At 38.6% G+C, this 12,782-nt stretch overlaps 2 protein-coding genes across 2 annotated transcripts; both read right to left on the bottom strand.

Moving 5' to 3' along the window:
• Positions 1–1,228: 1,228 nt before the first annotated feature.
• On the bottom strand, positions 1,229–2,883 carry LOC103407180 (glucan endo-1,3-beta-glucosidase 14-like). Its single transcript, XM_008346133.4, has 3 exons — positions 2,742–2,883; positions 1,511–2,544; positions 1,229–1,420 (listed from the first exon to the last, which is right to left on the bottom strand). The coding sequence occupies exons 1-3, from the start codon at positions 2,797–2,799 to the stop codon at positions 1,373–1,375; spliced, it is 1,140 nt and encodes a 379-aa protein (XP_008344355.1). The 5' UTR covers positions 2,800–2,883; the 3' UTR covers positions 1,229–1,372.
• Positions 2,884–3,942: 1,059 nt separating this feature from the next.
• LOC103407189 (methyl-CpG-binding domain-containing protein 11-like) lies at positions 3,943–9,093 on the bottom strand. The gene is made up of 2 exons (XM_008346140.4): positions 8,719–9,093; positions 3,943–5,088 (listed from the first exon to the last, which is right to left on the bottom strand). The coding sequence occupies exons 1-2, from the start codon at positions 8,779–8,781 to the stop codon at positions 4,303–4,305; spliced, it is 849 nt and encodes a 282-aa protein (XP_008344362.1). The 5' UTR covers positions 8,782–9,093; the 3' UTR covers positions 3,943–4,302.
• Positions 9,094–12,782: the final 3,689 nt, after the last annotated feature.

Here is a 12,782-nt window from a genome sequence, read left to right as displayed (position 1 = left end):
ATATAGGACTAGATATTGTATCCTCTTAGGAGTGTATCTACTTTCAGTGCATGCCAATTCCTAGATTGTAGGAACTTTAAGACTTGTGAGGAATCTGATTATGTCCTTATCCAGATCAAGTCCCGTGTCTTACGGAACAAGCATGGTCATCCAGTAGAATCACTTTGGAATTCGTTTTCCCAGAACAAGGTGATGGTAGCATCGCTATTCCATCTGATACAGCTCGCTCGGATCCGTTAAGTACATGACCTGACTTCTGAGGTAACTCTATTCCAATTAGCTTTACTTTAACATTGGAAAATCATGGCCCCACATCTAATATCTCTTAAACATTTATACTATTTCTAAAATTTCTAATATATCTAAAATTTCCTAATAATTCTAGACAACCTAAAAACTATAATATTTCATAAAAAAATTAGAAAAACAACTTATCAAGCCCACCCAAGCCCAGCCCACCCAACGTGCCCAACCATCAAACCCACCCCCTTCCCTGTACAAATTCACAAATATTCACAACATTTCACATATAAATCGAATCAATTCATAGAAAAAAATTCCTAATATAACAGTCAAAGAGAGCATAGATGGTGAGTGAGAGAGAGGGCGAGAGAAATAAAGAGCAGAGGTGGCGAGTGAGAGAGAGCTAAGAGGGGGATGGGAGTTTACAGACAGGGAGATGACTTTGCAGAGAGATAGGAGAGAAACAAGGGGAGGAAGAGAGGTGGCATAATATGCGCCAATTTTTTTTCCTTGGCACGACATCTTTGCCCGACAAAGTTCACTCTGCTCGTTGAATTTTTTTTTGTCAACTAAAGTCTCTAAAAAAAAAACCAAAATGTTGACCAATTTTGTCCAACAAAATGTTTTACTCCGTCAAGTAAAGTTACTTGACGAAATTTGTTTCGTCAGAAAATAGTAATTTATGGTAGTATTGGTCGTCGCGAGACTTGGTGCGATGGCAAGTGCCTTCGCCCATAAGCGGTAGGTCTCGGGTTCGAGACTTGGGAGCAGCCTCTCCATAAATGGGGGTAAGGCTAACCGACATTCACCTCTCCCAGACCCTGCGTAAAGCGGGAGCCTTGTGCACTGGGTACGACCTTTTTATTGGTCATCGCGAGATATGGATTTACCAAGTCATGATGCCATGTACCAATGCAGTCAAGTTTTTTGAAATTTCCAATCAATTTCGTTATTTTAGGTAAGAAAAGAAAAGAGAGACAAGGAATTGTAAACTGCTAGAATATTATTAGAAAACCGTCAGCAATATTGGCTGGTATCTAACTTGACAACGGAATCATAACGTAAAAATAATCGAATTGTCTATACATCGAGATCATGTTGCAACAATATGTGTTAATCGTCAAAGACATTATGATGCTAACAATAGTAGCAGAAGAGCTGCACAACTTGTGAAAACCTGAAAATATAAACCAAAGTTAAGATAAATGAGAAACAAAATAAAATAAAAAATAACACTTCAATTAATGAGTAGTTTTGAAACTCATACTTTGTAGTTACGAAGAGATGAGGATGCTGCAGAAGGTCCAACAAGTCCAGTGAAGCCAATGTCGTATGAAATGCTCCCATCAGCTTTGAACAATCCGAAATTCCTCTCGGAAGTCGGCCCCGGTTTCAAATTCTCGTTGAACAAAGCAAAAATGTAAGCTCTCACAACCGTCTTTGGCCTATGAGGCGTCCCCTTCTTCTTCGTCAGCCGTTTCCGCAGGTTGTAGTTGTAAGTCCTGGCATTTTTGGCGTTGGCTCCTGCTTCACTTTCATCCCCGCGAGACGCCCAACCAGTTTCGGAAACTATGACCTCTGTCTTGTCAAATCCAGCCTTCTCCAGAGCAAAATACGACGCATCAACCATTGCATCAAACATGTTGTCATAATGTAGATTGGTTTTTGTATCACGAATCCCGGCATTTTTCTTGAAGAGAGCATAGTTAAGGTCAATGTGCTCAGGGTCACTCTTATATGCCAGAAATGGATATGCATTTATATAAAATGGGGATTTGATCTGTGAGAAAAATTCCAAAAGCGGCTTCATGAATTGAGCAACATCTTCCTTGAAAATGCAGGCCGATGGTGGGTAGGAATTTGCAAACACAGCCTCCGAATGTGGACTCGAGACCTGAATGGAGTTAGCCAAATCAAGCCGGCTAAGCGCATTGTAAACGTTCTTTACGGCAGGCAATAAGACCTCTGAGAGCTCTATATCAGTTCCCCCCAAGATCTCATTCCCCACTGCTATTCCTGAAATGTGAGTCCCCGGAATGTATGGCTGCACATTTTCTTTTATCCAATTTGTGGCGCGATCCTCGTTCACACTGATGTCTTTGAGGAACTCATTTCCCAGTCCTACAATTATTTCTATACCTGATCCCTTGAAGGCGGTGAGAACTTCATGATCAGCGTCATATATCCTGATGTTTTTTATCTTTGCCGCTTTAAGAAGCGTCACCACGCTGTGAGGCGAAGGTATATTGTCGGCGATCCTGCCATAGTTTACTCCATATGTTCCGGTAAAAGAGGCATCAACTAAATACAAAGACAGAAAAATTAATTAGCCAGCTGAATGAATAGAGAGGTTGGAAGGCAATATAATATGAAGAACATAAATTTCAAAATTAACATGTAAAAGACTAATTGTTGAAGCACTTATGATAAAAAGAGTTTGATATAGCATGAGGAACATGTTTCTGAAACTCAAAGAACTTAAGAGTCGAAGAAATTACCATTGACAAATGCAGCGGTTGAGAAGAGTAGGAGGAGGCAGAGGAAAGAGAGGTCCATTGAATTCTCGGTGATCAATCAACAATGAAAGAGCATTCCATTTGTAGAAAAGGAATGTTTTGGAACCTCGGCCGAGAAACCGCCGTAAGCGATCCTTTGGATGATGCAATACTTTTGCTTCAGGCATCCCTAACATCCAAGATTCTTAGCCTTCCCCGAGTCATGAGATTGTTGTGATTCTTGTGAACAAGAATACCTAGATTCCTAACTTTATTTTTAATACAAAGGTGACAAATGTTTTTTGGGGAAGGGCATACAAGAGATTCCCCGTCCCCCCCCCCCCCCTCTCTCTCTCTCTCTCTCTCTCTCTCTCTCTCTCTCTCTCTCTCTGGAGTTTTAAACTGTCTATCTCAAATTCAAAGTATACCTTTTCCACTTTCTCGTCTTGTTTCCATAGGAGTGCTTTTGTGTCCTCCTCTAAAGGCTCTTTCTTTGGGATGGATGATAGTACCTTTCTTGGGAAAGGAGAATAACCTTATATTGAGAAAATGAAATTTATTCTCCTTTTCCACACCGTGTATATTTTTCCTTCGATTTTCTTATAAATTATTCAAATTTAAGGAGAATAACCTTATATTGAGAATAACCTTATATTGGGAGCAGCCTCTCCATAAATGGGGGTAAGGCTAGCCGACATCCACCTCTCCCAGATCCTGCGTAAAGCGGGAGCCTTGTGCACTGGGTACGACCTTTTTTTTTCTTATAAATTATTCAAATTTAAGGCCATAAACAAATATGAGCGTGAATGAAGGAAAAAATAGTAAGAAACACTTCCCCAAATTAGAGATGTCGAGTGAAACAAAGATAGGAAAAGCAATTGCAAATTGAGGCTTCGTTTTGGTACAACAATTTTCAAACCTGAGGGGAGAGAAAGATAGGAACAGCTCTGCCCTCCTTATGCGATTGCATAAACTTGTACTATATCCAGTTTAGGGTGAATGTGGCTCTCACCTAACCCCTACAAACTGCAGAGCAGAGCAAAACTGCAAAATCTAGTACCCAATCTTCCCTCCCCTTTTTATATAAAAAATTGCGAAAATAAAATTCCGTTCCAAAATATGGAAACAGCTGAAAACAGCACCCCTCAAACAAAAGCTCCAGCGGCCGAACATTTTCAATTTTCAGAACACAAGCAGCACAAGATGAATAAAACTTTAGTCACATTACTAAAGTAACAAATTAAAAAACAAAATGTACCAAGTCACCATCTACGACGAATAAAAAGCAACCGGTCCAATATGGACCTCTTACGTTCTACAATCTAAGCTACTCCATAACCATAGTTGCAGAATCTACAAGTACAACCTATTCTACCAGACCGGTAGGTTCCCTAGATACAGTTAAGTCTCACATTACAATATTAACATCACAATCATCCATAACTCCTGGAGTCTTTGGAACAAAGGGGGCAAAACAAAGTTCAATGGATCTAACAGAATCCCAACTGCGATAAATGGTAGTACATAACATTCAACAGCTCACAAGAAAGGTGGTAGAGTATGTTCAGCTGCTCAATTGTTGTGGGGCATCAGCTTGCGCCCCTTGCTCAACCTTACCATTTTCAACAACCTCCCCGTCCTTGGGCTTGATTTTTTCTTCAGCTTGAGCATTGCATTTCCCATCATTCTCTGCTGCATCGTGTTTCATTTTGATCTCTCCGTCCATAGGAGGTGCGGCTCCATACAGATTCTCTTTCTCTGCTGCCCCATTTGCTTCAACAGTCACAGTAGCTGTGTCATCCTGTTTGTTGTCATTAGTTCCATTTGCTTGTTCTCCCTCAGCTTGTGGTACATCTTCTTTGTTGTTTTTAGCTGCTTCCTCTCTGGGGTTTTCCTCTACTACATCTTCCTTTGTCTCCTCACCTAGAGTTTCCTTAGCATCAGTCGGGGTCTTATCATTACCATCCTCTGGTTTAGTCTGGTCAGTTTCTTCCTCAGTTTTTCCTCCATCTTTCTTCTCATCTACTTCTGCATCTTTCATTTGAATTTCATTTGTAGCATCAGCTTCTCCTCCAGCAGCTTCCACTTTGTCCTTTGAACCTGATGATTTTTGGCCTCTCTTTTTCGGAGGCTCGCTCTCTGGTGATGGAGCCATCTTGACCTTTTCACTGATCCTAGCTGATCTCCTAGGGGTTTCACCAGTGCTCCAATCAAACTCTGATATTGCAGGGTTACCAGGATGTTCTTTTAGGTATTGCTCCAATTGTTTTTTATTATTAATCTCCTCTCCTGTTGGAGAAATGAATATGATTTCATTTTTCCATGGTGTGCCTCCCTTCTTGGGACAAAACTGCAGAACAAAGAGAAAATTGTTGAAAACCAGATCCGAGAATTATGTACAATAACCACATGGACTTAATTTATCTAAACGTCCTTGTTATTACAAACAATATTTGCACGGACCATATTAGGGGATTTAGAGAAGCACACACCCTTTATTTTGAAACACATACATTGAGATAAAGCTAGGCAAATAGTTCTGCAGAAAGCACAGAACATCATCTCTGTCACCAGAATATCATTCAATTTTCACAAGCTGTTTTGAGTAGGTTGTCTGCAAACTTTACCGGGATAAACTTCCAACAATTTCAAAGGTTATGTGCATCTTTCTTCTCTATGTTTTAAGACTTCATAGCCATTTTAGGTTTGGATTAGTTTGAGTATACAGAAAAGACAGTTCTTTTCTATTATAATAGCATTTTCATTAGTATTAGATTTGTATTAGTTAGTGATCTCGGCTCACTAAATCCTTTCTTCCTTGCACATGTATTTTTTATACTTTCAAGAGTGACAAGGATAAACATATGGGGGAAGTTCTGAGATCATAAGAACTAGAACAATGATGATAAAGCATGCAGTGTATAGGATAACAACGTTAATAAACTGAAAACCATTCATTTTTGTATTCCCCAAACAATTTTACACACACACACACACAGATATATATATATATATATATATATATCTGTATAAACATACATATACATATACATATATATATATATAAATGTACGTGTATAATGTATATACTCATTGTCAGTGTAAACATTTGTTTCCTATACTGTCTCCTATACAGTCAACACTTTATCTAGTGTAAAGTAAATATTGAAAATGTATAAAGGAAAGAAAAGAATAGGAAATATCAGAACATCAAAACATTATTCATTTCAAATTCAACTTAAAACACTGGGTTGTTCTTTCTTTAAGGATCCTCCTCCTGAAGTTTCTGTTTCTGTTTTGGATGATTTAGTTGGAGTGTCTTGGCCAAGAGCTGTTTATTCTAGCACTGGAATTAAGTTTTTCTTTTGTGTTGTGGTTGTTTGGGCTTTGTGCCCGTTTTCTAACCCAAAAGAAAAAAAATTCAACCGAACACATTTCCTAATATCTTAAATAATATAAGTGGTATTCCAGATGATATTCCTATTTTAAAAGGTCAGTGTTGGGTGTAAGCACTATTGCATATAGCCAACACAAATTCCAATCAGAAAATACTCTTTGCCAGATGGTTAGAATGTAACAGAGGTTTGCCTATTATAGATCTCAAATCTTAATGAAAATATATGGTTGGCCACCCAAAGAGAAAAAAAAACAGAATTTCCTGATCTGGAAACCTTCTGCCCCATGTTAATATTACCCAGTTCCTTGTCCTTAGTGTTGTGTCACGGGCTCCATAAGTATCCACTACTGAGGCTACCATGCACCGATATTGTCTCCACTTAACCACCTAGGCCCAATCCCCTGGGTGGTATCAAGCCCAATGGACCTTAGGTGTGGAGTTTTATCTCAAAAGACCTCAGCAAATTAGAAGTGGAACACCTATATTTAAACCTTTAGAATATTGTTGTACTTCTCTGATATGGGATTCTCTTCACATCCATCTTGGCTTGTATTGAGCCAATCTTTTACACCAACAATCTCCACCTTGGCGAGAGCAAGCCAAGGTAACGCCATCCTTTACAACAGCCCACACGTTTCCAAGAATGGTATACTCGCCGCACCAGTCCCAGCAACTCTACCTCCTTTGACAAGGACTGTTCTTTTAGGCCCGCTAGGAGCCCTTGCTCCACCTAGCTCCTTGCAGACTAGGATTTCCTGAGCCCTGCTTTACTAGCCATGCTCCACCCTTTTCCGCCGGTCCTCCAAGAGTAATGAGCTGCCACCGTGTAACAAAATCTGACCACGTGCCTTCCACCTTGAACTTGCCCCAAAGCCAAACTAGGCTCTGATACCAATTGATGTGTCACGGGCTCCATAAGAGTCCACTACTAAGGCTGCCAAGCACCAATATTGTCCCCACTTAACCACCTTGACTTACTGAATATTGCCTTTAAAACATACTATATGAATATTGATTTTAAATCAAGTTTTGATATACACAAAGGGTACACAATCTATTTCTCTAGGACCCAAATCATCAAGTATTGGTGGTTCACTAAACATTGATAGACAAACTTCATGTCCACAACCTAAAGGCCATACATCAAATGTCAAATAATACAAATTTAATGGAAGCAATTGTAACCCAAGGCAGATATTAGGTTAAGGTAAAGCTGCTAGCTAGGGCTCCTAGGTGGGAGTCCTCATCAAAACTGTTTCTGAAGTTAGTGTAGTATACAACTGAGAAAGCAAATTAGTGCACTAATAAAATGGGATTCCTCATAAAAATTCTATCTGACCACGTTCTATCTGACCTGGCTGTTAAGTAACCCAGAGTACAGAAAAGTATACAAAAAGTTGTATAACCTATGTGACAGTGCAACATTAGGTTTGTAGGTTTTGAAGTGGTTTCTACAAAGGGCGGCTACAAATTATTTCCATATATGATCATTGTACATCATAGACAAGAATGGCAAAGAAAAAAACAGACATGTGGAAATGCATTCATGACTTAAGTGAGCCAAGTGTAAATGAACAAGATTTGATGTGATAAGATTACCTCATGAGTATATTCATTAACGGCGGACAATTAACAGATTGACAGATCAGTTATGACCAAGTGGAATCAAATCTACCAAAAAAAATAACAAAAGGAACCCGTCGAAGCAGAAAACAGTTAAAAAATTCCTTTTGCAAACTTTTACAGCACCTATCGATATAAATGGAATCACCGGGGGTGCAAATTTTGAAGAAGATTCTTGAGTTCAGCAATATCAGTTGGGTCTCAATTTTTGAAGAAAAGTTTATAGTTTCAAGGATAAGTGGTTTTTGGATAATTTCCCTAAAACGGGTTGCTTCGTCATGCGAAGAACTAACAAATCTTAAGTTCTGGATCACCTCTAGCAAGTTGCAACAGTGAAGGAAACTGCCAGGATCTATTTGCAGCTAATAATATTCAGCTTCTCCAAGTTTTTTAGATTAGTGAACTAAACTTACAGAGTTACATTGCCTTAATACGGAAACGCTTGATTTTTACTTTTACAAGAGTAAGCTTTCCAACGTATTAACAGAGAATCCCACAAACTGCCAACAAAAACATTCCTTCATCTTACAGGATAAAGTTAAATATTCCTAATTCCTATATTTGAACATACAATTTGTGGGTACTCACCAAAATTAATTACTAATTTACCCTAACAAGAGCAAAAGTATACAACAACAATCAGCACAGACCAAATTGAAAGCAGAGCACTTAAAAGGAAATCTTAACAATTAAAGTTACTTCCCTTATTTGGCACACAAATTTTACTTCCATGAATTAAAATTTCAAATGCAAAAGTGAAAACCTAACTTTGAAAACCTAGCAATTCAAAACAAATTGTGACTAAAGCGAAAAATTGAAGCAAATTAAGCAGAACCAGAGCAAGAACCCTAAAATTCGAAGCAAAACAGAGCTGCAACAAAAGAATACAGCAATCAAATACAGCTAAAAATAAAATTTGAGTGAGTGAAAAGGGAGAGGGGGGGGGGAGAGGAGAGAGACCTTCTTCTTCCAAGCAGGAGGAGCTGAGAGCTCAACAGAAACTTCATCCACTTTGCTCTCCATGTCTGCTGCTGCTGCTGCACCCTAAACCAGAATTCGCCAATTACTCAAACCCTCTCCCTCACTTTCTCTCTCTAAAACGCTTGAAGTTGTGAAGTTTGTGCGTGTGGGCAACGGACGTGTGTGTTTAGAAGCTCTGAGAAAAACCGTTGGGACTTCGGAGCTCCCTGTCTCTTTCCTTTTTTTCCTAATTTTATTTTTATTTTTATTGTTTTTCTCTTTTCAGCAATAAAACCGTCACAAAAATTCTAACGAGAAAAAGGAAACTGTCACAAAATCCAACCAGAGGGAAAGGAATTAAGGCTTAAGACTAACTCCAATGGTTGGTTGATTAAAACTCAAAATTTAAGTTTTAAACTCGCTCAAAGCTTATTCAATGAGTTATGGCTAGTGGCTAGTGGCTAGTGCTAGGACCCAGTGCTCGGATCAAGTTGCTCACATTGTTCGTCACTTAAAAAAAGACAAACGACTATTTTTTTTATCAAACGGCCCACGTGGTTGGACTGTTGATTCAACCAATGGTTCCAATTCAATTTTTTTAAGTCAAATTTATAAATGCATTAAATCCAATAGGTGAAATCGAATATGAGCAAATTTAACGGTAAAAAGAAGATCTAACAACCAAAAAATAAATTCAACTGTTAAAACAATAAAAAGAAAATTATATACATCAAAATTCACCCCAAAACTCCATAAATGTATTTGTTCAAACATCCACACATAATCCACTTTCATTAAACAATTCTTCCTTTTTTTTTTCCTACCAACCTATGTATTTGTGTTAAAGAATGGGGTAGGTTGTGTGGTTTTCCATGTTCTTCCATGTGGTGCATAGTAGGCTTAGTGAACGTGGGATGAGAGTCAAAAGAGAAAAGAGGGGCCGCCTAGGGTTAGGGTTCTTCTTGGGGGTATCCAATTTCTTGATTTTGGCCCCCTTTTAGCTATTAGGATGGCTAATTAGTTGGATAATAGGGGTTGGGGTAATGATTCAGCACGCTTTGCGGGCAAATGGTGTAATGAAATACATACTTGAATGGTCTATGGTGATGGAAGCGGAATCGACGTTTGGTGATCATGTCTCATTCAGTGACCTTTGGGATGATGTGAGATTGTTTTCTTTTCTTCTGGAGATGTTGGGTTGTTGAGTTGAATCTCTCCATCTCTGATTGCCCCATTTCTCCATGCGCATGCCTAGTTTGGGCTCTGTGTGTTGGGGGAATGTGATTTCATAGGGAGGAAGCTTGTTAATGGCGGCAAAGGTCTGATATTTTTTGGGTGGACAAGCAATATCAAGTGCTTAGCTATGCATGGGGAATTTGAATATGTGGCTTATGCCTTGTTAGGGTGCTAATTTTGAGGGTAATTATTACCTCGGTAATGTCTTAAAGAATTTTAAAATTAATTTAACCTGCAAAGTGTGGCTTGTTGATGTGCTTGGGTGTGTGTTTTTTAATCAATCATTGCCTCTAATTACTTATGCGTGTTCAAGAGTAGTGAAGATGTTGTTGCGTGTTGCTTTTTTCTTGATTTGTCATTTGAAATTCCAGTTGGTTTTTGTGCGTGACTAAACCTTTTCTTGTTGATTATAAATTGGATGCACTTGAAAGTTTTTCTCACCTTTGCCTTACATCTAAAAGTTTAGCCTTCAACCTTACTACCCAAATTGACTATTATCTCCCAACTTGAAGCTTCATCATCTAGGCATCCTAGGATCCATTCTAGCCCCAAGTTAACATCATGGGTTAAGATTCACTTCTCCCCAGCCTGGCTAACCTCTTGTGATTGTTGAGAGTCATACGGGTACTTTTACTCTTGAGAGTGGAGTTACAAAAGTTTCGAGTTGTCTCTACTCTAGCCTTATTGTGGAACATATGGAGAGTAGGGTTCTCATGGGAAAGCTTGTGGGGAAACAGATTGAAGCTAGAACCATTAAGTGGACGTTAGGACTTACCTGGGGATCGAGGGTCAAGAATCCCTTTTACCTTGACCACTTTGGCCACCATTGTATGCAGTGGAGTTTACTGACCAAAAGGAGGTTGAGTATGTGTTAGACAACATACCTTTTTATGTTCGAGGTCAAATCTTCCACCTGGAGAGGTGGACCACTTTTTCCGTGATGTGGAGATGATATCTAATCTTAGAGTCTGGGTTCGTATTCTGAGACTTCGGGTACAATATTTGGATGCTGAAATATTTGAGGTGATCATGCAACCTGTGAGAACCTTTATTATGGCTGATAAGAATTCTTTATCGAGGCTTAATGGTTTATTTGTTAGGGTGTTGCTTGAGGTGGATCTTAGGTTTGAAGGAAAAAAATTTGTCCTAGCTAAGAACAAGTATGAACATTTGAATACTCATGCAAGCTATTAACACTTTAAAGTAGGCATGCATTAAAAAACAATTCATAAAACCCATGACTTTCAAAGCCTAGTATATGGTGAACCAAAATAAACTCTTTAACAACATTAAAGAGAAGTAAAGATTAAGTGATTCTTTACCCTTGAAGCTCATCCTTGATTACACAAGGGATTCACCCAAGTGGAGGGCCTTCAAGTCACCTCCAAGCTCTTTGAATCCTCCTTGTGTTTTCCTCCCTTTAGTGCTCCTTTGATGATTTGAGGAAAAAGGATTTGTTCTCCAAAAACATCAAAAGCTTGATGTCTCTAAGTCTCTTCACCAAAGATGTATATTGTGAAGATGATATGGATGACTTAGAGAGATTTTAGATGCTAGTAAAAATCCTCTAAGTGGCCGGCCTCTATGTAGAAAATGAGAGAAAATGTTTCACCCAATTTCTATTAGAAAACCCTAATTAGAAACAAAGCTATAAAGATGACTTTATACTTCATCTCTTAGGTTAGTGGCAAACTTGCAATTAAGCAAAAATTCCCACTACCCTTGCTATGGCCGGCCTCCTTTTGTTATTGGGCTAAATACCCATATTTGTTTTAGTTGTCATACAACTTAAACATAATGGGTCTAGTGGACCAAAACAATTTTGGACCCCGAAGCCCAAACTAACTTAAAAGCCCAATACGAACCTTTCGTATAATTAATTAACTAATTAATTAACTTTGACCATTATTCAATTAAACCATTTAATTGCTTATCCATTTCATATAATTTCTTCACTAACATCCTTATGTGGTGTGCGATCCATTAGGTTCCAATTAGCGAGGCAGTGGGCGATGTTACTCTTAACGATCGATTGTGAATTGAAACCACATTTCAATTCTCCCTTAAGATTAGTGTTTGCTAATCTTCAGGGCTTCCACAAACCATGAGTAACACCTAGCAGCATATCATGGTTACCCAAGCTAAGTAGAATTGGTTGGAGAACCTATCCAGTTACAACTACAATGCAATACGGTCCTTCTCTAATACAATGCTCTTAATCACATTGTTTAAGTGATAGTTTGTTTCATGTCTACTATCCAATGTGATACTTTCCTATATGATTCCTTTGAATATGATTTGGAACAAACTTCCTAAGTCATATTCATATGCTTTGGCCAAAGACTTTAGAATCATATCTTAGAGTATTCTCCTTCCACCATGGAAGGTTAGAGATCCCTTGTTGTGCATTCATATGCTTACATGACTAGATAGCTTGACCCCAAAAATGTCATGGACAATCCGAAGGAATGTCGTTGACATGATCAAAGATCAAGGACCTAACCATTAGACATCTATGATGCCTCAGGTCAAAGGACTACTTTGCATATTGCAACTTTAGAGTTCATACATGACATGTATGTTCGAACTCTCTTTTGATCGTCGTTCAGTGTACTCGATTACCTTTTTCGAGCACCTATGTGTTTGTCTTAGTGTCCAACACCAAATGACTTGAGACTAGTTCATACTCACGTTTGAGTCAACATAACACATACTAACCTTAGCGGATTGTCAATGCCCAATTGGCAATCCTATGGCTAGGAACGTTTTAGGAATGAACATAAGAGAATGGTCTCGATAATCTAACTCACTTAGATCACTTGTCTCTT

Source organism: Malus domestica, chromosome 09 (genome assembly GCF_042453785.1).
Source record: "Malus domestica chromosome 09, GDT2T_hap1".
Lineage (NCBI taxonomy): Eukaryota > Viridiplantae > Streptophyta > Magnoliopsida > Rosales > Rosaceae > Malus > Malus domestica.
This window is presented reverse-complemented; position numbering and strand designations above follow the sequence as displayed.